The sequence below is a fragment of the Ailuropoda melanoleuca genome, chromosome 15 (genome assembly GCF_002007445.2).
Source record: "Ailuropoda melanoleuca isolate Jingjing chromosome 15, ASM200744v2, whole genome shotgun sequence".
Classification (NCBI taxonomy): Eukaryota; Metazoa; Chordata; class Mammalia; order Carnivora; family Ursidae; genus Ailuropoda; species Ailuropoda melanoleuca.
The window spans coordinates 84089207-84111515 of NC_048232.1; the positions used below are offsets into that span (position 1 = coordinate 84089207).

The window sequence follows — 22309 nt, forward strand, 5'->3', positions numbered from 1 at the left end:
AAGCGTCTGCCTTCGGCTCAGGGCGTGATCCTGGCGTTCTGGGATCCAGCCCCACATGAGGCTCCTCTGCTGGGAGACTGCTTCTTCCTCTCCCACTCCCCCTGCTTGTGTTCCCTCTCTCGCTGGCTGTCTCTCTGTCAAGTAAATAAATAAAATCTTTTTTAAAAAATTGAAAAAGAACCTATTAAAAAAAAAGAGTTTCCTATCTTCTTCTAGGGGGTGGGTTACACAGATGTATGCAATGGTCAGGGGTGCCTGGCTGATTCAGTCGGTAGGGCATGCAACACCTGATAACAGGGTTGTGAGCTCAAACCCCACGCTGGGTATAGAGATTACTTAAAATTAAAATCTTTAAGAAAGGGGCGCCTGGGTGGCACAGCGGTTAAGCATCTGCCTTCGGCTCAGGGCATGATCCCGGCGTTATGGGATCGAGCCCCACGTCAGGCTCCTCTGCTGTGAGCCTGCTTCTTCCTCTCCCACTCCCCCTGCTTGTGTTTCCTCTCTCGCTGGCTGTCTCTATCTCTGTCAAATAAATAAATAAAATCTTTAAAAAAAAATCTTTAAGAAAAACCTCATCATACTCAACAGTTAAGATCTTTGCATTTAATTGTAGGCAGATTACATCTCAATTGAAAAGTGGTAATAAATTGGGACCAAAAACAACCTCAGTAGCTTCCCACTAAACTAATAATAAAGTCTGAAACTTTGAAGCACCTGGCTCTGGCTTGGTTGTGGAGCCTGTGACTCTTGATCTCCAGATTGTGAGTTCAAGCCTACACCTTGTAGAGATTACTTAAAATAAATAAGTAAATTGGGGCGCCTGGGTGGCTAAGTCAGTTAAGCATCTGACTTTGGCTCAGGTCATGATCTCAGGGTCCTGGGATAGAGCCCTGTGTCAGGGATTCTGCTTGTCCCTCTCCTTCTCCCCCGCCCTCCCCCTGCTGACTCACACTCTCTCTCTCTCTCCAAAATAAATAATAAGTATCTTAAAAATAAATAAGTCCAAAACCTTATGCTAGCTCACAAGGCCCGGCAGGATCTTGCCTCTACCCACACCTCCAGCCCCATTTTGTTCTCTTCCCTGCCACCCTTGTCATCCCCACTCATCTTCATACGATAGGTAACATGGGCTTGGGCTAAGACAATTCAGTAGCTTGTCGGAGATCACGGGCTGCTAAGTGGTAGAAGGGGCCCATCTAAACCTCTACACTACCTCTAAACGTTGGTGGGCTGTGGAAATATACTGTCGTATGTTTAAACCAAATAAAAATTTGATAACGTAAAAAAAGCCTTGGGGTAGATGAGAGAGGCACTCAGAAATGCACGTGCTTCACTTTGCAGATTTTACACGTGTGGAGATATCTGCGTGAGGCTGGCTGCAGTGATCCTTAATTTGGTCTTCTCTGCATCCATATTTTTATTTTTAGGTCTCTCTGCCTCTCCTAGGATTTGAGCTACTTGGAGAGCTACTTCAGCTCTTTAGTCCCATGATCCCCTAAGATCATTTCTAGGAGGCATTCAGGAAAAGCATGGAGGAGATGATACTAAGTCTTTCCTGAATCTCTCAAACCTCCCTCTTCATTGCATTCCCACTGCTACTGCCCTGGTTCAGGCCCTTCCGCTGCTCCACTGGCGCTGAGCCACACACCCCGGCTCCCAGCCTCAGTCTCTCCTGTAAGTGACTTTCACACTGTCATAAAAATCTTCCCTTCATGCATATCCTCTGCCCACATGGAAAGGTCTGGACCAAATGCAGCCTTTCTCTCCAGTCCTACCTCCCTTCTGTTCTCCAAGCACTGGGATAGAGCGAGTTCTTTTAGTCCTGCCTCCAACACTTCTTCACCTGGAAAACTCCTACTCACCCATCAGAACCCAAACACAATGCCTATCTCATTCATTCATTCACTCAACATACTGTGTGCCCAGCTTTGGGAGATCCAGTGGGGCAGAAGAACTGGGTCCCGGGCCCAGCTTCAGCTCAGAGCAGTTGCAGGGAAGAGGGAGAGACGGATAGAATTTGATGCTCTCAGGGAATTAGAAGTATTTCAGCTGATTTATAGGGAGATAAGAACTGGTGAGATTGGAGACCTGAGCAGTGTCGGATCACCAGGGCCTTATCATTATAATATTCATTAAATGTAATCCTCACAACAACTATATAGCAGTGTCTGTAATTATCATTATCTGATTTAGCTCATTCTCATTTATCTCATTATCTCATTCTGCCTCATCTAAGGCAGAAAGAGGTTAAGTAGGTTGTTCAAGGTCACATAGCTAGTGAGTGGCAGAGCTGGGATTCAGGCTCCAGAGCCCATGATCCTAACCCCTGGGCTGTGCCAGGACATTATTAGCCCAAGGACAGCAAAGGGAAGCCTTAGATGGTAAGAGCAGGGGAATGACACGGTGACGCATCAGTGGGATGGACAGTGGGTGGGAAGGGGTTGGGGTGGAAATGTGAAGACCAGGGAGGACGTTATTGGGTGTCTCCTGTAAGAGAAGGCCCGAGAAAGGCTGGTAGCCATGGAGAGTGAAGTTGGGCAGAGTCCAGAGGTTTCCAGGGGGTGGTCTCAGCGATAGGGTGGGTGACCTAGGGACGGAAGTAGGAGGAGCCAAGGCAGGAGGGCTCTGGGCCCTGGCTGGGTGGCGGGCCTTTCACTGAGATGGGAAACTGGAGGAGGGCCAGGCCAAGGGGATGGGGCCAGCACTGCAGGGTTAGTGTTTTGGGTTCCCAGGCTTCTTTTATGGTATTCAGCTCACACGATTGCAACAGTGATTTGTTGGCACGTTTGGTTTCCTCATTAGGAAAAACAGGGACCGGGGCTTCTTTATTAATTCTCTGCGTTGTTCCATGGAAGATTTGAGGTGGCTTACAAAAACACACAAAGGCAGTGTGTAAGCCCCTCGACGGCCGTGGACTTCTCCGCCACGTCCCTCCCCATCCTCTGGGCCTAGCCCTGCGTCTGGCACATGGTCAGGACTTGTAAATATATGTTATTTGAATGAACAAAAGGATAGCAAAATAATTGCTAAGTGTAGGAGTGAGGGAAAAACAGGGTTGGAAGCTAATCCAGGAGGAGGAAGAAAGCCCAGCGAGTGGTTAAGGGCATGGAGTTCCCACGCCACAGCACGCTCGCTGAGCAACCGCAGCAAAGCCCGCGAACCTCTCAGCGCCTCGGCTGTAAAGCAGACATAATAATAGAACTGATCTCAAATGACTGTCCATCGTGGAGGACTGGATAGAAACGATATGTGGTGCCTCATACAATGGGATAATATGAAGCCATAAAAAAAAGGACGAGAACGCTGTTTGTGTATTGCTATGGAATGATATTCAGGATACAGAAAGTATAAAAACGCAAGGCACAGTGCAGTGTGTATGGGACATTACCATTTGTGGGAAAAGGGGAAAAATAATACTCTGTGTGTGTGTGCACGCGTGTGCACGCGTGCCTACTGTGGGAGAGGGACAAGCAGCTCATTACATGGATGGACTGCAGGGCGAGGAGCAGAGTGGCTGAGGGTGTGGGAGAGGGGAAGGGGTGGAGATTACCAAACGCCCTCTGGAATCTTTGATAATTAGGATCATGGGAATATATTGCCTATTCAGAATTTGAATTTAAATTAAAAAAGCAATTAAGATTTTTTACGTCTTAAAAACACCCCTCTCTTGGCCCTCTAGCTAGTGGCCCATTTTCTGCTCCCGTTACTGGCAAACCTGCTCGAAGGTGCCGTCCAAGCTTGTAGTCTCCAAATCCCCGCTTCTTGTCCTCTCTTGAACCTGTCGCGGTCCGGTTCTGGCCGTGCCACCCAGCCCACACCGCTTTCTCTGGGTCACCAGTGGCCTCCACATTGCCAAACGCATTGCTAATTGTCAGGGCCGCTGGCCCTCCTTCCTCCTGCACGCACTCCTTCTACTTGGCCTCCAGGGGCCTGCGCTCACCCGGGTCTTCCTCCCATTTCTAAATGCTGGCGGGTCCCGGGCCCACCTCATGCCATCTCCTTGCACGCCTGGTGATCTTCTGTGGCCCCTGAACTGTGGCCAGCACCCTTCCCCCCAGGCTCCCCCGTGGCTCCCTCGTGGACCCTCCCCGAGCACCAGATTCACGCATCCCCCTCCCTGCTCCAGATGCCTGTTCAGCAACTCGAGTGTCGTCTGCACCAGAGTGGAACTCCTGGTCATGCCTCTCCTGCCAACCTGCCCCCTCCACAGTCTTCCCATCTTAGAAAATGACTCCTCCATTCTTCGGTCACTCAGGCCCAACCTGGGGATTATGCTTTATCGTCTCTCACCCCCTTCCCTACGCACCTGTGAACAAATCCTGTTGTTTCTACCAGCGATGCACTGAGTCCGTCCCGCTCACCCCCACTGCAACTCTTGGGGCCCAGCCACCCTCACCCTGCACCCCTCACCCCTCACCTGGGCCTTTGCTTCAGCCTCCAACCTGGTTTCCTTGTCCTGGCCTCATCCCCCGCCGTCTCCGATCAACACAGAAGTCAGAGAGACTAAAATGCCGGTCAGAAATTCTCAGTCCTCCTCTCCAGACCCTGCAATGCTCCATCTCATAAAAGCCAGGCCTTAGGACACCATGTCCTTCACAGCCCTTGGGGTCCTCTGCCCCTCACCCCTGTGACTGCATGTCCCATTGCTGTGCCCAGTGGCTGTTTCTGACACCCCAGGAATGCTCCCCACTTGGGCCTCTGCCTGTCCCCAGAACAGTCTCCCTTCCCACCCTCACGTCTTCGTTCCTCACCTCCTCCAGACCCATGCTTTAATGACACTTCCGTGAGGCTTCTCCTGACCCCCCTCCCAAGCCCCCCATTTTAACTCTCAAACCACCCAGCCACCAGCCCCCACTCCCTACGCCACTTACCAGGTTCCCGCTGCACAGGACTTGCTTTATGAGTTTCTTTAATCACCCCTCTCCCTCTTCTTTTTTTTTTTTTTTAAAGATTTTTTTAATTTCTTTATTTGACAGAGATAGAGACAGCCAGCGAGAGAGGGGACACAAGCAGGGGGAGTGGGAAAGGAAGAAGCAGGCTCATAGAGGAAGAGCCTGATGTGGCTCGATCCCATAATGCCGGGATCACGCCCTGAGCCGAAGGCAGACGCTTAACCGCTGTGCCACCCAGGCGCCCCACCCCTCTCCCTCTTCTTGACTGTAAGCTCCATGAAGACAGGCATTTCGTCTGTTTTGTTCACTGTCCACTCCCCACTACCTAGAAAGGAGCACAATCATTCCAGGACAAATATTTGTTGGATGATTGAATGAAAGAAGGAAGGAAAGAAAAGATTAGCCGTGGGACCCACCCCCCTACACGCACACCCCTGTGGTCTGGAAGCTTGCTGATGGTGGAGGGATTGGGCTCTGAGCTTGCCAGCAACCACAGCCAAGACGAAAACATTTTCAATTACAATATGGAAACCAACCAGGTGTCGGTAAGTCCAGATTGTCTTGATTCTGCACCGCAGAGGCCTCCCTCCGGTTCTTAGGAACAGAAGCTCTGAGAAGCAGAACCAGGCCCTTGATGGTCTGTCTGAACAGGCCCAGGAACGATTTTTGTCTGGGCCCTTTTAAAATGTCCTTCCGTGGGGGCGCCTGGCTGGCTCAGTCAGGAGAGCATGCAACTCTTGATCTTGGGGTTGTGAGTTCGAGCCCCAGGTTGGGTGTAGAGATTACTTAAAAATAAACATTAAAAAAAAAAATGGCCAAAAGCACAGCTGAACTGCCACTGGGGATAGTGATTCTAGAAGGGACCTAAAAACAGAGACTCCTGGTGTGTTGCTCTCTGTTCTGAGCCAAAAAGCAAAGTGAAAAAGTCAGCAGGTACTTGTTGGGGGTCCCTGTGCATGAGGCCCTGCTCTGGGGGCTTGCGTTCCAGAGAGGGGAGCTCATTGCAGGCATTGCTGTGGAGAAAGGTCACGTGAATACTGTGACAGTGAGTGACTAGCCCTCTAGCCAGGGGAGTCCGGCACGGCCTCACTCGGAATGGATGCAGGTCAGCCTAAATGTTAAGAAGGCTCGGGCCATTCAGGAATGGGTGTGTGAGGGAGGCCTGGCTCACAGCCCACCCCAGCCCTGGGTTCGCTGGGGGTCAGCCTGCCTGCTCCAGCCCCAGAGCCTCAGGGCAGGGTGCAGAGGGGGCCGGCTGTGTGCAGGGACCCCTTACCCCATGACAGAGAGCACATCCCAATGACCTGGGGGGATGTAAGCACCAGGACACCCTCACCCACAGGCCAAAGGGTAATCTCCAGCCCTGGGGCCAGGGCCAGGGGACCCCTCCTCCGTCTTTCTCAGTCTCCTGCTTGCACTGATCATTACCCTAGATGAGGCTGTGAGGCCATCGGGGATACTGTTTGGAGGCGGGAGCATGTCATGCCTTCCTATCTCATTTCAGATGAGGAGCAGACCTCTTGCCAGGTCCCCCAAACCCTACACAATGTGACCCTGCCCTCCTCTCACTTCCTCATCCAGCCACATCAGTGACTTTTGGAACATGCAGCGTCCTTTCCTGCCTCTGGGAGTTCACCCATGCTGTTCCCTCTTTGGGAAACACTCTTCCCCTGCTTTTTACAAGGCTGGCTCCTTCTCACGCTTGGGGATCAGCTTACAAGGGCCTGTTCTCAAAGTGGCCTCTCTCAGCTCTCAGCAGGTGGACTCAGCCCTGCCGGTCTCCTTCTTCCCACCCTGCTTGTGTGCTGTCGTCATAATTCATGGTTATACATTTATTCGTTTGCATACTTGGTACTACGTCTCTTCCTAGATAGGACATGAGCTTTATGAACTCCAGGTGTGTCTCTGTCTCGTTCGCTGCTGTGTTCCAGCCTAGACCATCTGGCACATGGTGAGGAGTCAATAAATATTTGTCAGATCTTTGAATGAACGAACAAATGATGTGGTCAAAGCTGCAGAAGATCTTCCCTGGCAGAAGGGCAGTAGTCGGACTGGAGAAGATGGCTGGGGGACAGGAAGAGAGGACAGAAGAGCCACTCTGATCGACAGGGCAAAACCACTAGAACAGGCCGGAGAAGAGTCCCATGGCCAAAGAGATGGGAATCCAGGGAACTGAAAAGACATCTCAAGGGCAGTGTGGCATAGCAGAAAGAATTAGACGGCAATGAAGGCCAGAACCCTGAGTTTTAATCCCAGCTCCATCACCAGCTGTGTGATGTCAGGCAAGTTTCTTAACCTCTCTGTGCCTGAGTTTCCACATCCGTCCAGTGGCACCGACGTTTTAAGGATGTATGTATCTTAATGCGTTACATGGATTCAAGGCCAGGTAGGCCCGGGCCTGGCCCCCATGGATGGGCTGACAGTAGGTAACAGGGCGGGAATTAGGATTCAGATGGGATCAGCAGGACTCAGGGGCTACTCTGCTCCTACGCACCTCTTCAGATTCTCTGAGGTGAGGAAGGCTTTCGAGGAGATGAGCTTCTGAATTCTCCGCTTTTCACAAAAATAGCCTCGGCGGCAGAACCCCTGGTTTCGAGCAGACAATCTCTTTGTTACTCAGCTGCTGGTGGGTGGGTGGGTGGTGCCACGGGCTGCTCGTTTCCTGAATGAACAGCTGTGCCCTCTCCTCGTTGTGGAGAATAATCATAACACTCGGCCCAGCCTCCTTCATTCACGGCTCTCTGGCTGCCTGGCAGCCCCCATGCTGGGCCGCCAGCCGGCGGGTAGGGCCTCCAAGAAAGGCCGGCTACAAGTGAGGGTCAGCCCGTGGCCCTTGCCTTGGCCTTGTCCACGGCAGACCAGACCTTGGCCTCTCACCCGTGGCCTTCCAGGCCCTGCCTCCTGGCCTCCAGTCTCATATCCCCACCCTGGCTTCCCTCACCCACTCCAGCCATACCAGCCTCCTTCTGATGCCTCAGGCACGCCAAAGCTCACACCCACCCAGACACCTCCCCACCAACCATTCCCTGTTGCCCCAGTGTCTCGGCAAGTCTGGCTCCTTCTTGTCACTTGGGGCTCAGCTCAAGCTTCAGCCCCCCAGAAAAGTCTTCCCTGGCTACTCCCCTCTGTTGGCCCATTGCCTTGTAATCCATAGCTTGGCCACCAATAGCCCAAGGCCAAAACTCTGCCAACTCAGGAGGCATGGGGAGAAGAGCTGGCCTTGGCATTGACGTTCCAACCCAATTCCTGACCCTGGTTCTGATGGGCCTCCAGGGCCAGGGGTCCTGTGGCTCAGGAGAGAGGAAAGGGCATTCCCCAGATGAAAGCATGGGGGCCATTCCCCCCAGAAGGGACAGTGGGTGGTGGGCAGGGGAGATCGCAGATATCCACCCCGGCCCCAGCCCTTCTCCTGGAGCGTGAGAACCAGGGGTCCAGAGCCCGGGGCTCGGGCCCCTGTTCCGTCACTCTGTCACTTCCAAGCTGGGTGACTCAGCGAGACTCCCATCTCTCCCAGCCCGTTTCCTCCTCCAGGTTGTTATGAGCAGCAGGTGAGCTGATGCCCATGCGGACACTTTGAAAACTATGATTATCTTTGGAAGAGAGGAAGACAAAGAAAGAAGAGAAGGGTTTAAGCAAAGTAAGGTTCCTCTGGGCGGGGTCCTCAGTCTAGTGGGTGGAACAGAATCCAAACTCCAGGCCTCGGGTGACAATGGGCAACAAGGATCCCCATCTCTCGTGTAGGATCAGACACCTAGACTGTCTGAGCCTGACTGTTCTGGAAGGTTCTGGAAGGGCAGGGATTTGTGGTGGTGTTGGACGCCCTGGGTTCAACTATCCTTCTAACCAGGTAATGAACACAGGCAAGTCCCTCCTCCTACCTGAGCCTTACTTCCTTGCCAGCAGAATAGGGGTGATGATAATAACTTGCTGGGTCGTTGTGGGCCTTGAATGGCGACAAAGCATGCTGCCAGGTAGCTGGAAAGCCCTCAGTGCACCTTACTGGCTGTTGTTACTATTCGTACTTTTCTCGATCACTTCCCTTTTGACTCCCTCCTCCTTTTAATTTTAATAAGACTTCTTTTGAAAATGCCAGCCTGCCTCAGGAGTACTAAGGATATAGACAGGAACACCTTCCTTCTTTCCAAGCTGAGGCCCAGGAGAAAGGTTGGGAAGGAAGAGAAACCGCTCTGTGGAGGCCCCTCTAGCAGGGCCTGAGGCTTATCTATGGACTGCCCGGACTGCTCTGGAAATGCTGCCACCGGCAGCGGCTCAGGAACGGCCTTCCCCCCTCCTTTACAGAGAGGCTTCGGAGGATAAGAGTCAGTATAAGAGTTACCCAAGCACGCACAGCCTGGGGTGCTGGAGCAGAGGCACACACCCAGGGCCTTTCTGATGTGGACACCAGGGCACTGGGAAGGGGGGGTGCTGTCCGGCCTGGAGGGAGAGAGAGAGAGTGTGTGTGTAGCAAGCTTATCCCTCCCTAAAGGGCTTCTCAGTTCAATTCAATTCAATTCAATTCAATTCAATTCAATTCAATTCAATTCAATTCAATTCAATTCAATTGGCATATCTTCTGTGGGCCAGAGAAGGAGATGAGCTCCTGTGGTTGCCCACGCTCCCTTACTCACGATCTCCGCCAAGCAAGGGATAGACCTGAGCACGGTGTCGGTGCTCATGGAGGCCAGGGGACACTCTGAGGATCCAGAGGGTAGAGGAAGGTCTGAGAGTCCCTGGAAGCCGGGCTCACCCCACCCTTGTCTGGAGCCCCCTCAGAGAGGGCTCCACTCTGCTGAGACCTCTGTTCTCCCAGACTCACCTCCCTACCCCATGGCCCCCCGCACCCGCGCCTGTACACACACACCCTCACACGCACATGCCCTCCCACCCACGAGCTCTCTAATTGCCAGGAATGCAGGCTGCCCCAGCTGCTCTCCCCCTGCGTTCCTCAGCAGCTACTCCCACCTGGCAGGGCAAATTATACCCTGGCCTGGCGATAAAAGCCACTTTCCAAAAAAAGAAGCTTTAGGGCCCCGAGAGACGCAGGCAGCTAGCTCTCTCACCCGGTCTGTGCCTGACTTGGAGGCGGTGTCTGGCCCAGAGGAAACAGGGCCCCCTGTCCCTTTAAGCAGGGAGTACAAATTCCCATCCCAGCCCCTCCCTCCTGCTCTTCCTGACGTCAGGAGGAGGGCGTGTGTGAGTGAGTGAGTGAGGGGCTCGAGGTGCCGCATGCTCACACACACACACACACACACACACACAGATTCGTACACACAACACATCCTTCAGACCCATCCCCTGCTGGCCGGCGCGGAGCACGGAGAGAGGCAGAGCGCGGACGGCGGCGGGAGCCAGTGCCGGGACCTCGCTGCCAGGGAGAGGTAAGGGACAGGACGGGGCGGCCAGGGCACACTAGCTCTAGAAACTGGCTTTGGCAGGGGCGAAGCAGGGAGGTGGGACGCAGCGGGGCTGTGAAGGTGGGTACCTCCCCTGGGGCTGGCCCAGCCCCTTCAGTTTACAGAGGGGGTGTAGGAAGGTATGTCGATGAGCCCACCCTGTCCTCCCTCCTCCCCTCCCTCCCTCCTCCTGGCCCCCAAGGGAAGCTGAGGCCGTGTGGCTCCCAGGGAGAGCATGAGTGTGTGTGTGTCTGTCTGTCTGTCTGTCTCTGGGACTTATGTCTGGCTCGGGAGGCAGAGAACAGCAGACACCTGCCAAGCCGCAGCCTCCTGTCTGGGAACCAGGGGAAGAGAAATGACTGGGGAATGATCAGGCTCCTACCAGATGCCAAAAGGGGAATGCAGCAGGGCGCCTGTGGGTCTCCCCCCGGAATCTGGGGCCGGGGCTGGGGAGGGACCATCTAGACCAGGCAGACAGTTGGACGTGGAGCAGCTGCCTGGTCCTGACTCTATTTCATCCCCAACGCGATGGGGATAATTGTGTTAATTGGCTTGGAGAGGTGGCTCCATATAATTATCTTCGCCTCAGAGCCACCCCCACCCAAAGCTCTCGCCCCTCCTGAGGCCACTCCTCTCCCCTGCTTGCTGGTCTTGCTCTGACCTCCACCCTTGCCAGGGTGCAGCCAGGGGCAGGGGGGGTGGCTGGGGTGCTGAGCCAGGGGCTGCTGGCCCCCAGCTGCGGGACGCAGGGACTCAGGGCAGCCTGGGCTAGCTTCAGGTCCTTGAGTGTCCTGCCCGGGCACAAGGAGTCCAGGCAGAGATAAGGGGTGATGCTGGCACCCGCAAGGGAGACAGCAGGTTCCTGCCAAGCTGCCAGCCTGCAGGCTCTTCCCAGGGAGAGGGGAGGGACACCGAGCGAGAACAATAATAAATACAGAGTGTGAACTGCTGCATCCGCTGGGGCTGGGGGAGGGGAGGAGGAAGTGCGGGGGGGGGCAACCTCTCTGAGAGCCTGGCACCGTGCCCACCTGGATGTGCTCCAGAAGAGGCCTCTCTATGGGGAGGGGCAGTCTCCAGCCCCTGGAGGATGGGGAGCCAGTTCCCCAAAAAGGACTCCATCCCAGAGGCCTCTGGGCCCTCCAAATTCTGGATGTTTCTTTCACCCAGACTCCCTCCGCCTACCCCCACCATTTCCTTGAAGTCCTTTCCAACATCTATTTCCCATATCTGTCTCACCCCTCTGGAGATGTCTGCCCTCCGCTCCAAAAAAAAAGGTCTAAGCAGGAACTGGTTGCACAGGGGCCTGGGAAAGGCTGAGGGACCATTTGGGCCACAGAGTCCCCTCCCAGGCCTGGCAATGTTCACGGATGCCCACTGGCCATGGAGGGGCTCTGGAGAGAGGAATAGGGGGTCCTACACAGCTAGCCTGTGGGGAGGGGACACCCAAGCCTGTGGGGAGGCAGGTCCCCCAGATTGGCACCAGCAGAGGGCGCTCTGGGCTTGGCTGAGCTGGTCACGTCTACTGGTCACAACCTGCGCAGCCAAGTCCCAGAGCCTGGCGGGAAGGGGGCTTGGGGCTGTTGGGACCTGTGTCCAAGCACAGCGGCAAGGTAGGGAGCAGGAAGTAGTGGGGGGCTTCTCCCCTGCTCCAAAGCCGGGGGAATGATGGTCACGGGGTGGCGGCTGGCACACTGGAAAGCTGGGCTTCAGGATCGCACTGATTTGAGTTCAGCTACTCTAAGTGTGACTTTGACCAATCCTTTCCTCTCTCTAGGGGGACTCAGAGTGGGAAAGTGACTTGCTCAGGGTCACACAGCCTGGCAGAGATGGAATGTGAGCACGGCTCTTGAGGTGCCCATCCTGGCATCTTCACCCTCACTGATGCCAAGGAAGCCCAAAGGTCTTCCTCACGGCATCCCCCCCACGGCAGTAGGGACATGTGACAAGGAGAGGTCTCCACGAAGCTCAAATATTGGCTGGAGAAACCCCTCACCCCCATACACACATGTGCACACACACGCACACATACGCACACACACGCACACATACGCGCACACACTCTGCAGGAGGGGGAAGAACCAGGTTTAATTAGGTCACCTCCAGCTGCTGGGGCAGCGTTGGCACTGATGTATTTTAAGGACTGTCTGGGTGGCTGGGGGAGGGGGGAGGCTGGGGAAGTGCCAGCTTCTGGCTGGTGGTCCTGAGGCTGTTTCCTCATGCTGGGGCGGGGGGGCCCACCCACCATAGATAAGACCCCAAAGTTCAGAAAGCCCTCCCACTGTCATTCCGGGCTCTGCGTCCTTCCCCTTTTTAAGCCACTGTATCCTCTCCTCCCCCTGGCTGCTCTTCCACACAGGGGCTCCGGGCTGGGACACCTTTATTCGGGGAGTTGTTTGTAGGCTCACCAGAGTTGGCAAGTGATTCACCCAAGGTCACAGTCTGAGTCAGTACAAAGCCAGAAATAGAACCCCAAGCCCTGACTCCCCAGTTCTTCCTTCTCCAGGGGAGGGCAGGAGATGCCAGGGAGCTTTCATCCCGCCTCCCAGAGGCCTTTCTGTAACTCCGCCCCCCCCCACTACCACCATCCCAGGTGCAGAAAGCACCGCCCCTGACCAGCTGTGTGACCCCAGGAAGCCTCTTTCCTCTCTCTGGGCCTCAGTTTACTCTCCTGAAGAATGGGGATAATAATGGTCATTGTCATGTAGGGGTGTTGTGGGGACCGCCTGAGGAAACGGGAGACCACTGGCACGTGGCTAACAAGCAATACCTGGTAGCCATGCCTCTTGTCACGTTCGGACTTCCCACGCTGTGCTCTGGTCAGTCTGGGTCTCCCACTGCACGGCGGGGCTGTGTCCTCCCTCTCGTGCCTGTGTCTCAATATTTGGCATTTGGTTTCCTGTCAGTTACGTGTGTGTTTTTGACAACCTCAAAGGACAGTTGGACTGACCTTCAGGAGGCATCTAGACCAGTGATGATTTGAGCAGTTGAGGAGAAAAATGAGGCCCAGAGAGGGTCAAGGGCTTGCCCCAGATCACACAGCACTGGGGGGTTGGGCCAGTTTGCTTTCCCTAATCTGCCCCGAACAAGAGGGATTTGCATGGTCAAGAGAGGACTCTGACAGCCATTTCCTGCCCCGCTCTTTTTAGGGTACCCGAGAACCTAGTCCCCAGCACCAGGACGATGGTCACCTGCCGACAGGGCTGAGTCACACTGTATCATGGCCTCACCTCAGGTTACCTCTGAGCAGCCCTGATGTTCTGGTTTTACCTCCCCTGGCCCTTCTGTCTGTAGAATTGCCAGGGTTTGGCCTTCATGCAGGGAAATGAAGACAAGCTTGGCCAGGAGGGTCAGAGCCAGGACGGGGGACAGGGAGATGCGCCCTCACAGGTGGACCGTTCATATGGTGGCTCCTCAGCCCATCCCCCTATGAGGCTCTTCAGTCCCTCCCCCACACAGGACAGGTGCTACTATTAGCCCTATCTGACAGATAAAGAAACTGAGGCTCAGAAAGGGAGGGTGACTGTCGAGCCAGGGTTCTAGCCCAGGCCAGAAATGGTCCCAAACCTCCAGCAGTCAGTTCTGAAGGCCATCGCTCTGGGCAACAGGTGCTCCCAGACAGTGGGACTGAGTCCGTTGGGGGCTGGGCTTTACCTACAAACTCCTCTGTTCCTCTGCTTTTGAAGGAGTTTATTTTCCCCTTTAGTTTCTCAGGGAAAGTTCTTTTGGTAAAAACTCCAGCCGTGTTTGAGCTGAGCCAGGAACAGAACTTATCCTCATGAGAAGAGCACCGTTTGCCGTCAGAGGGACCTGGGCTCTTGACACTCACCTGCTATGTGACCTTGGGTGAGTCACTTCACCTCCCTAAACCTCAGTTTCCTTATCTTATTCCTTATCGAGGGGAATTCCAACTTTTCAGGGCAACTGGGAGATTTCAAAATGGGGAGTAGCCTCCGTAAAGACTTGCACTGGGGAAGACTTTTGCAACAATCTGGGGAAAGGCTCTGAACTGGAGGCTTGCTCTGCGTCCCCGTGTTCTCTTCTCCCACGGCTCTGGCAGGGCTCAGAGAAGGGGAGACTGTCCAAGGTTGCACAGCAAGTCAGGGGCAATGCAGGGCCTGAACTCAGGGCTCCAGAGTCAGATTACCTTGGTTCAGTCCTGGCTCAGACATTAATTGCCGTGTGGCCTTGAGTGAATGACTTAAGTCTCTCTGATCCTCAGTGTCCTCATTTGCAAAATGACAGGGCTGCCTGGGGAATCAAAAAGGGAGAAGCTCTGAGGGGGCAGAGTAGGGACCTAGTGGGTGGGCAAGTCCTTGGGGAAACAGGAAAGAGGAGAATGGGGGTGGGCTTGGCTGGCTCAGCTGGGGCTCTTCTTCCGCCCACTCCCTCTTCCCCCTAAGCCCAATTTAGCAGCCCTGTCTGGGAGGGGCAACCTCTCACCCAGCATCTGCTGTTCTTCCAGCATTCTGTCCCATTTCATCCCAACAGGAGCTCTGGAGGGCGAGTTCTTAAACTCCCCATTTCCCAGAAGAGGAGGGAGATGGGGGAGAGATCCCAGAGCATGCCCGCAGCCCTAACTCCTGCCCTAAGGCCAACTGTGGGCTTCTTGAGGGAGCTGGGGGGGGGTGTTGAAGGGGCTGGAAGCAGCCAGTCCGGTGGGGCTGGAGGGCATGAAGGCCTATCCCTGCCCTTATTCTATCCTCCTCCCAAATGCTGCCTGGTCCGTTATGGGGGAACCCAATTTTGAGAGGGAAAAGAAGAGGGGCTGCCCGCAACCCTAACCCTGGGTAATCAATCAATGCATCTCTCCCTCTTCCCCCACAAGAGGCCTTGGGTCGGAGGAGGCCGGAGGCCAAAGCAGGCCCCGGCTCAGCTGCGTCTCCCTGGTAACCGCTGTGGGCTGCCTCGGCCCCTCCTCCCCGCGACCTCCCAGCACCGGCTGTCACCGCCAAGCACAATACCAGCTCTGGGAAAACTGTGCAGCGGGCAGGCCGGGACCGCCCTGCTTCCTGGACAGAAGGAAGCAGAGCCTCTGTCCACCTGCCACCCCTGCCCAGGTGGAGAGGGGACGCACACAGTGGGGCCCGACCTCCCTTGCTTTCCTGGCCCTGACATCTTGGGTAGCTTTGCCTCCTTTCTTCCTTTTTGATAACAGCTTTATGGTGATCTAATTCTCATACCATATGATTCAACTATTTAAGGTGGACGAGTCAGTGGTTTTTAGTATACTCACAGAATTGGGCAATAAGGCCATGGTCAACTTCGGGACATTTTCATCACCCCGGAAAGAAACTCTGAACCCAGTAGAATTTACTCCCCACTATCCCTTCCCCCCAACTCCTGGCAACCACCGATGGCCTTTCTGTCTCTGTGGACTTGTCCATTCTGGGCATTTCACATGAATAGCATCACGCAATGTGCTCTTTGTGACTGGCTGGCTTCTTGCGCTCAGCGTAGTGGTCCCCAGGCTGGTCTGTATTGTAGCAGGGGTCGGGACTCCATTCCTCTTTACAGCTGAGTCCTGTTCCCCTCTGCGGCTAGACCGCGGTTTGTTTACCCACTCCTCTGTTGATGAACTTCTGGGTTGTCTCCACTTTGGGCGTATTGTGAATAATGCTGCTGTGAACATTCAGGTCCAAGTTCTTGTGCGATTGCGTTTTCTTCTCTCTAAAAATGGGAATAAAAATGCCAATGCTGGCCCTGCCTCCTGGATCAGGCTAGGAAAGAAAAAGTCCACATCAGCTCAAGGGAAATGTGAGGAGCTGTGAAGGGCTGTGAGAGGCCATTCTCACTCCCGGGCAGGTCTCCTGACTGGAGGGGGATGTTGGGGGGCAGACGGCTGGGGAGGAGGAAGGCTGCATTCCCCACCCCACCCCCAAGGATGGCAGGGCCAGCTCGTCATCCTGACCCAGAGAAATCCCACTTGCTGTGTGACCTTGAGTGGCGGCCAGGAGACCTGTCCCACTGTGGGGTGATGTGACTCCCTGGCTCTCCCAGTCCTTGCCACACCATGTTTTGGGGCAACTCTGTCCTGGAAATTCTAGGCTGGGGGTGGGGCACAAGATGGAGGCCAGAAATAGGGTCGAGGCTCAGGGATTTACCTCTGGCACTAGGCCATTTGGATGAAGGGGTGAAGTGGTGAAGAACGGGGGCGAGGAGGTGGAGAACCCCATCGTCCTCACTCCTACATGACTGTGGATTATGAGAGCTTCTTTACAGCCCCAGCTTAGCCAGGCCTCACCATAGCCTGTGAGGGAGTGAGGCGGGGTTTAGCAGCTCCGTTAGACAGATGAGGAGACTGAGGCCAGTAGAAGCACTCCCCAAGGTCGGCAGCTGATACACGGTGGAGCTGGAGTGTTCCTGGTCCAGGTGTCCTGCCTGGCCCCACTGTGGCCCCAGGTTCCATCCACAGCCTGGCTCAGTACACTGAGCTGTCCTCCTCAGGGTCCACAGCAGCGTCTCTTAGGGCCCGAGACTTCCCGAGAACTATGTTCTCTTCCTCAGTAGAGGAAAATATAGGATGAATTTTTTCAAGGTCATCCAGGCACTGAGCGGGTGATGAGGGAATTTCTATCGATGAGCATTGATGATGACAATTCACTGGGTGTCTCTGAGATGCGGGATGCTGTCACACACACTCCATCAGTGACTCCCCAGCAACCTTCATGGTGAGTATCCTCGACCTCATTTCAGAGCAGAGGAAAGTAGGGCTAAGGCAAACTCTCCAGCGTTCCCAAGGGCTTACCACGCCTTGGCATGGAGAGAGTCACTGAATCCTAAAGCAACCCCTCTGGGAAGTGAGAACTGGCACTATCCCCATTTTACAGAGCAGGACACTGAGTCAAAGGCTGAGAGTGTTGACCAAGGCTGCGCAGCCAGTTAGGTATAGGAGGCAGGATTCAAACCCAGGTCGCCTGGGTCCAGAGGCCAGACTCCCACCCGCCATATTGGAACTGTTGGAGTCACCAAGTTACAGTGACAAAGCTGAGATTCGACCCCAGGCGTGTGGATGTGAAGCTGCTGACACTTGTGCCAAACTGTGTCCAGACCATCACCGGCCTCTCTCCCCATCCCACTCGCAGGCCCCTGAAGTTAGAGAATTGAGCTGTTTTTAGCTTGGACGGTCCCTTGTGACCCAATACCACGGATGGGGGACTTAAAAAACAGACATTTACTTCTCACAGTTCTGGAGGCTGGCAGCCCAAGATCGGGGCACTGGCATGGTCTGGTTCTAGTGAGAGCCCTCTTCCTATTTTGTGGACAGCTCCCATCTTGCTGTGTCCTCACATGGCAGAGAGGAAGCCAGCTCTCTGGGTCTCTCGTTCCAAGGGCACTAATCCCATCATCACCCCCCACCTCACCTACACCTAATGGACTCCCAAAGGCCCATCTCCAAATACCACCACGTTGGGGGTTAGGACTTCCAGATAAGAGTTTTAGGGAAACAGTTCAGCCCAGAGCAAGGTTATAAGACTGTTTTGTCTTTCCGGGGTGGTCCACAAGTCAGGGTGGGGCCGTGAACGGCCTGAGGTCACTCTGTGAGGATTGGTGAGCCCAGCCCTCCAGACTTGTGCCTGGTGTCCAGAAGCCGCTCATCCTGGCCCACACTCACCCCTACCTCTTTTCTCCCCATTCCAGACGGAGCCTGCGGCTGGTGCGGCTGCCGAGCAGGGCCAGGCCGGGCCCTGCCCGCAAGGACGCCCAACCTCTTCGCCGGCCCCTGAGCCCGGGAGCCCACCAGGCTCCCTTGCTGGACCCGCCATGACTTCAGAGCCCACGTCACCCCCAGTAGTGCCCCCACTCCACTCCCCCAAGTCTCCTGTCTGGCCCACCTTCCCCTTCCACCGAGAGGGCAGCAGGGTCTGGGAGCGGGGCGGCATCTCATCCAGGGACCTGCCCAGTCCTCTGCCCACCAAACGGACCAGGACGTATTCAGCGTGAGTACCCGCCCCTCGCCCAGGCTCCAGTGATCTTTCCCCAGGGCAGGGCTCCAGCCCTGTCCTTGTCCAACCCCTGGTATCCTCACTCAAGGACAGGGGAGCTGTGTATGGACCTTCCAGTAACTACTGTGTTCATTCATTCATTCTTCACTCCACTAAGGTTTATTGAGCACCTGACCAGGGGATCCAGTGATGAATAAGACAGGCTCCACCCATAGACTGCCTACAGTCCAGGAGGAATTTGTCTACCATTCACCTCTACCCAGCAGGGTTGGGCGAGAGACACAGCGTCAGGCATCTGGGAGGATGAGGTCTTAGTGGGTTTGGTAGATGCATTAGGTGAGGAAGGAAGTTGGGTGTTCCAGGTACATGGGTCAGCCTGGACCAAAATGGAAGCAAAAGACTGACCTCTGGTGAGGGGTGGGCAGGCTAGACAGAGACCAGCCTTGGGCCTCTGGGGTAGGTCACTGGCTGGGGTCACATGGGGGAGGCTGTTTAGAGAAATCACAAGGGAGACTGACTTGTCTCGGTCAAAGGAGAGGTTTTTGTTTTAAGTAAGCCGTACGCCCAACATGGGTTTTTTTTTTTTTTTTAAGATTTTATTTATTTATTTGACAGAGAGAGATAGCCAGCGAGAGAGGGAACACAAGCAGGGGGAGTGGGAGAGGAAAAAGCAGGCTCCTAGCGGAGAAGCCTAATGTGGGGCTTGATCCCAGAATGCTGGGATCACGCCCTGAGCCAAAGGCAGACGCTTAACGACTGCGCCCCCCAGGTGCCCCCCAACATGGGGTTTGAACTCTCAACCCCGAGATCAAGAGTGGCATGCTCCGCCAATTGAGCCAGCCCTAAAGGAGAGGTTTTGGATGGCAAGCACTAATTGTCCCCTGTGTCCAACCCAAGGCCAGGCACAGAGCAGTTGCTTCATAAATGATGAATGAGTGGATAAGGGACAAATAAGTGAAAAGGATACTGTGACCTCAAGAGATAGTGAGCTCCCCATTTTGAGAGGTATTCAAGTTTAGGCTGGGCAGTCTTCACTCAGAAATCTTGCAACAGGAGCCCATGTAAACCTGAATCGTCTCAGGAGGGAAGGGTGCTGTGCACAGAGAGGGGCACTGGCTGGGAGTCCGGAGACTCACTTGCTGGGAGAGCCTCAGTCTCCTCAATGTCCAATGGAACCATGGGAGAGCATTACTGTGTGCAGTTTCTGGCCTGGGGAGGGTTTTCCACGGCTCTGAGACAGACTCTGCAGGCAGGCAGGGCCCAGGGGGGCTGCGGGAGTCCAGGGAGGGGAGTCCCCAGGCCACAGCTCTAATCCCCCTACTCTAACCTCAGGACAGCCCGTGCCTCGGCTGGCCCCGTGTTCAAGGGCGTCTGTAAGCAGTTCTCACGCTCACAGGGCCACGGCTTCATCACCCCCGAGAATGGATCCGAGGACATCTTTGTGCATGTATCTGAGTGAGTCCCTCCCACCTCCCTATTCGTGGCTGGGCCCCTGTCTTAGGGTCCCGGCTGTGCCTCAAGAAACACCTCTTCGGGCCTCTCCCCTGGCTGGCTGAAGTCTGTGTCCCTGGCATCTTTCTCCTCCTGTCGCAGGGGCTGCGGGTGCATGGGAAGAAGAGGAGGAGGGCTGGAGCCAGGTGGGGAGGGGACACCCAGGCCACAGAAGCCCCAGGAACCACAGGCTGAGCCCCAGGATCCAGCATCACGGGAACTGAGAGGGCTGGGTCAGCCCCTGGCTCTTTCAGCCTGGAGGGTAGACGGACATGGGAGAGATGGTCTAGGCCTGGCCCCCAGCCCTGATGCCACGTAAGACCTGGGGAGGGCACCAAGCTTCCCTGGGCCTCTGGGCCTCCCTTGCCTTTCGTGTCTCAACCTCCAAACAGCATAGATGGGAGGGACCATTTTGGGTTCCCGTTTTACAGATTAGAGAGCTGGAGCTCTGAGAAGGGAGGGGAGGCAGCCCTCAGGCCAGCCCGCAGTGGGTGTCTGGGAGTGGGGCCTGCTGCCCTGCTGACGCCCCTCTCCCACCCACCAGCATTGAAGGGGAGTACGTGCCCGTGGAAGGCGACGAGGTGACCTACAAGATGTGCCCCATCCCACCCAAGAACCAGAAATTCCAGGCCGTGGAGGTGGTGCTCACCCAGTTGGCCCCACATACTCCCCACGAGACGTGGTCCGGCCAGGTCGTGGGCTCCTAGGCTGGGGGTTCATGTGTCAGCCGCCGGGTGGGTGGGGAGCTACGCAGGGTAGATGGGCAGCCACGGGCTCCAGGCCCCGCTGCACTGGCTGGCCCGGTCCCCTGGGTGGCCTCGGCGTACACGTCTGTCTGTCTGTGCTTGTGGCTGTGAGCACGTGCCTCCACCCACCCGTGACCCGTGACTGTTGTGTGAGCTGGACCAAAGGGGAGGGCCCCAGATCTGCCTTCTGTTTGTCCGCTCTCTCCTTCCCCTCCCTGCCACATCCACACAGGACCCTTTCGCCCTCCTGTCCACTGAGCCCCTGAGGGCCTGTGTCAGGCCTGGGCCTGGGAGGCAGGGGGCACCTGTGAGGCCCTGTCCGAGCAAGTGCGTTCCCCTTGCCTCTGCCCCAGGCCTGGCCCAGGGACCACGCTCTGCTTCTGCTACTTACACCTCCCACCCTGGGCTGGGGTCTCCCACGGTGGCCTGTACCCCTTCCCTCAGAAGCCAGGCCAGCGAGAGCTCTGGGGAGCCTCCCAGCCTCTGGCAGGGGAAGAGGGCAACCCTTGGAATCAGACAGACCCCTCCTCACTGCCACGGGCCCAGCCTCCCTTCCTTCCATCTGCTCTCTTCTCTCAGCATCCCAGAGAGGCAGGCAAGAAGGAGCTGAGGGCAGAAGGTGGTTTTGGGGTCTCGGTTTTCCTGGCCACGGTCCCTCCTCCTCCTTGGCCTGGCAATGGCTCTGCAACTCAAGGCTGTGTCCCCTCCCCTGGGCTGCGTTGAGCTGCGCTGCCACCACTCTCTAAGACACGGATCTGTGGAGGGGCGGGGGCACATCTCCCCCACCTTGGATGGAACCATCCCTTTCGCCCTGACCCACGAACTCCGCTGACGCTCTGCCCATGGCCAGATATGGCTGCTGAGGACCTGGCGATGCAGACGCACGTCCCCTCAGGCAGAGCCAGGCATGGGCACCCACACAATGGCCCTCAGCCTGCAACCACCAGCCCTGCAGGCCCTTGCTGGACCCTCTCCCCACAGCTACAGCACTACTGCTGGCCCCCACTAGGCCAGAGGCTGAGGTGTGTGGTCCCGATCTCATGTGTTGAGTCCCTTAAGGTGTGTGTGTGTGTGTGTGTGTGTGTGTGTGTGTGTGTGTATTCACTCTTGGGTGGGGGGTTGGTCAGGCCTGGGAGGCCAGAAAGGAGAGGCTTCACCTCCATCCCTTCATCACCACCACACTCCTCCCCAGAGAACACATCATTTGAGAAATGGGGGTCGAGGGAAGGCCTGCCAGGGACAGTGACCCTTGTGAGACCGGGTCTGTGAGTAAAACAGGGGCTCAAATGCCCAGGATGACGGGTATCTGTTTAGAAGGATCCCCGGTGCTGCAGGTGCCCCAAGGCCCAAGGGGTAGAGATAAGCTGGGGTACGTGCCCCCCACCCCCAGTCCCTACCAGGCTGGGGGCGGTCAGAGCTGCTGAGAAACTGAGAACGGCGCAGCTTGACAGCCCACTCTGAGCTGGAGGTGTTCCGACAAGACCTGAGGACTTGCCCCAGAGGAACAAGGACTCCCTGGCTTCCTTGGTGGAAGGTTTATAGGTGCAGGTTAACTCCTGGGAGCCCCCCAAGACTCCCTCCTGTGAGTAGACCCCCCATTTTTAGGCATTAGCCAGGAGACAGGATGTGGCAATATCAGCCCCAGGGCTGCCTGGGAGGCAGAGGGGCGGCAATGCCCCTCCAAACCCATATCCCCACAGTGTTGAGTCAGAAATCCTCCCAAGACCCCCAGCCGCCTGGACTCCCCCCTCCCCGGCCCCCCCATCCTTCTTAACACTGGCAATAAACCCTCAACTGTGACTCAGCCTGGCCCAGAGCTGCCTCTGTCTGTCTGGGTCCCGGGG

At 55.8% G+C, this 22309-nt stretch overlaps 1 protein-coding gene across 4 annotated transcripts; it reads left to right on the forward strand.

Annotated features, from left to right (window-relative positions):
* Positions 1 to 9937: 9937 nt before the first annotated feature.
* Positions 9938 to 22269, forward strand: CSDC2 (cold shock domain containing C2). Of its 4 annotated transcripts, XM_034643900.1 has the most exons (6): positions 9938 to 10270; positions 13989 to 14128; positions 16821 to 16953; positions 17924 to 18222; positions 19561 to 19683; positions 20264 to 22269. In XM_034643900.1, exons 3-6 carry the CDS (start codon positions 16951 to 16953, stop codon positions 20424 to 20426), a joined length of 588 nt encoding a protein of 195 aa, XP_034499791.1. In that variant the 5' UTR covers positions 9938 to 10270; positions 13989 to 14128; positions 16821 to 16950; the 3' UTR covers positions 20427 to 22269. The 4 variants fall into 4 exon arrangements, with proteins under 4 accessions (XP_034499791.1, XP_034499794.1, XP_034499792.1 ...); XM_034643903.1 differs by lacking the exon at positions 16821 to 16953; XM_034643901.1 differs by lacking the exon at positions 13989 to 14128.
* The last annotated feature ends 40 nt before the right edge of the window (positions 22270 to 22309 follow it).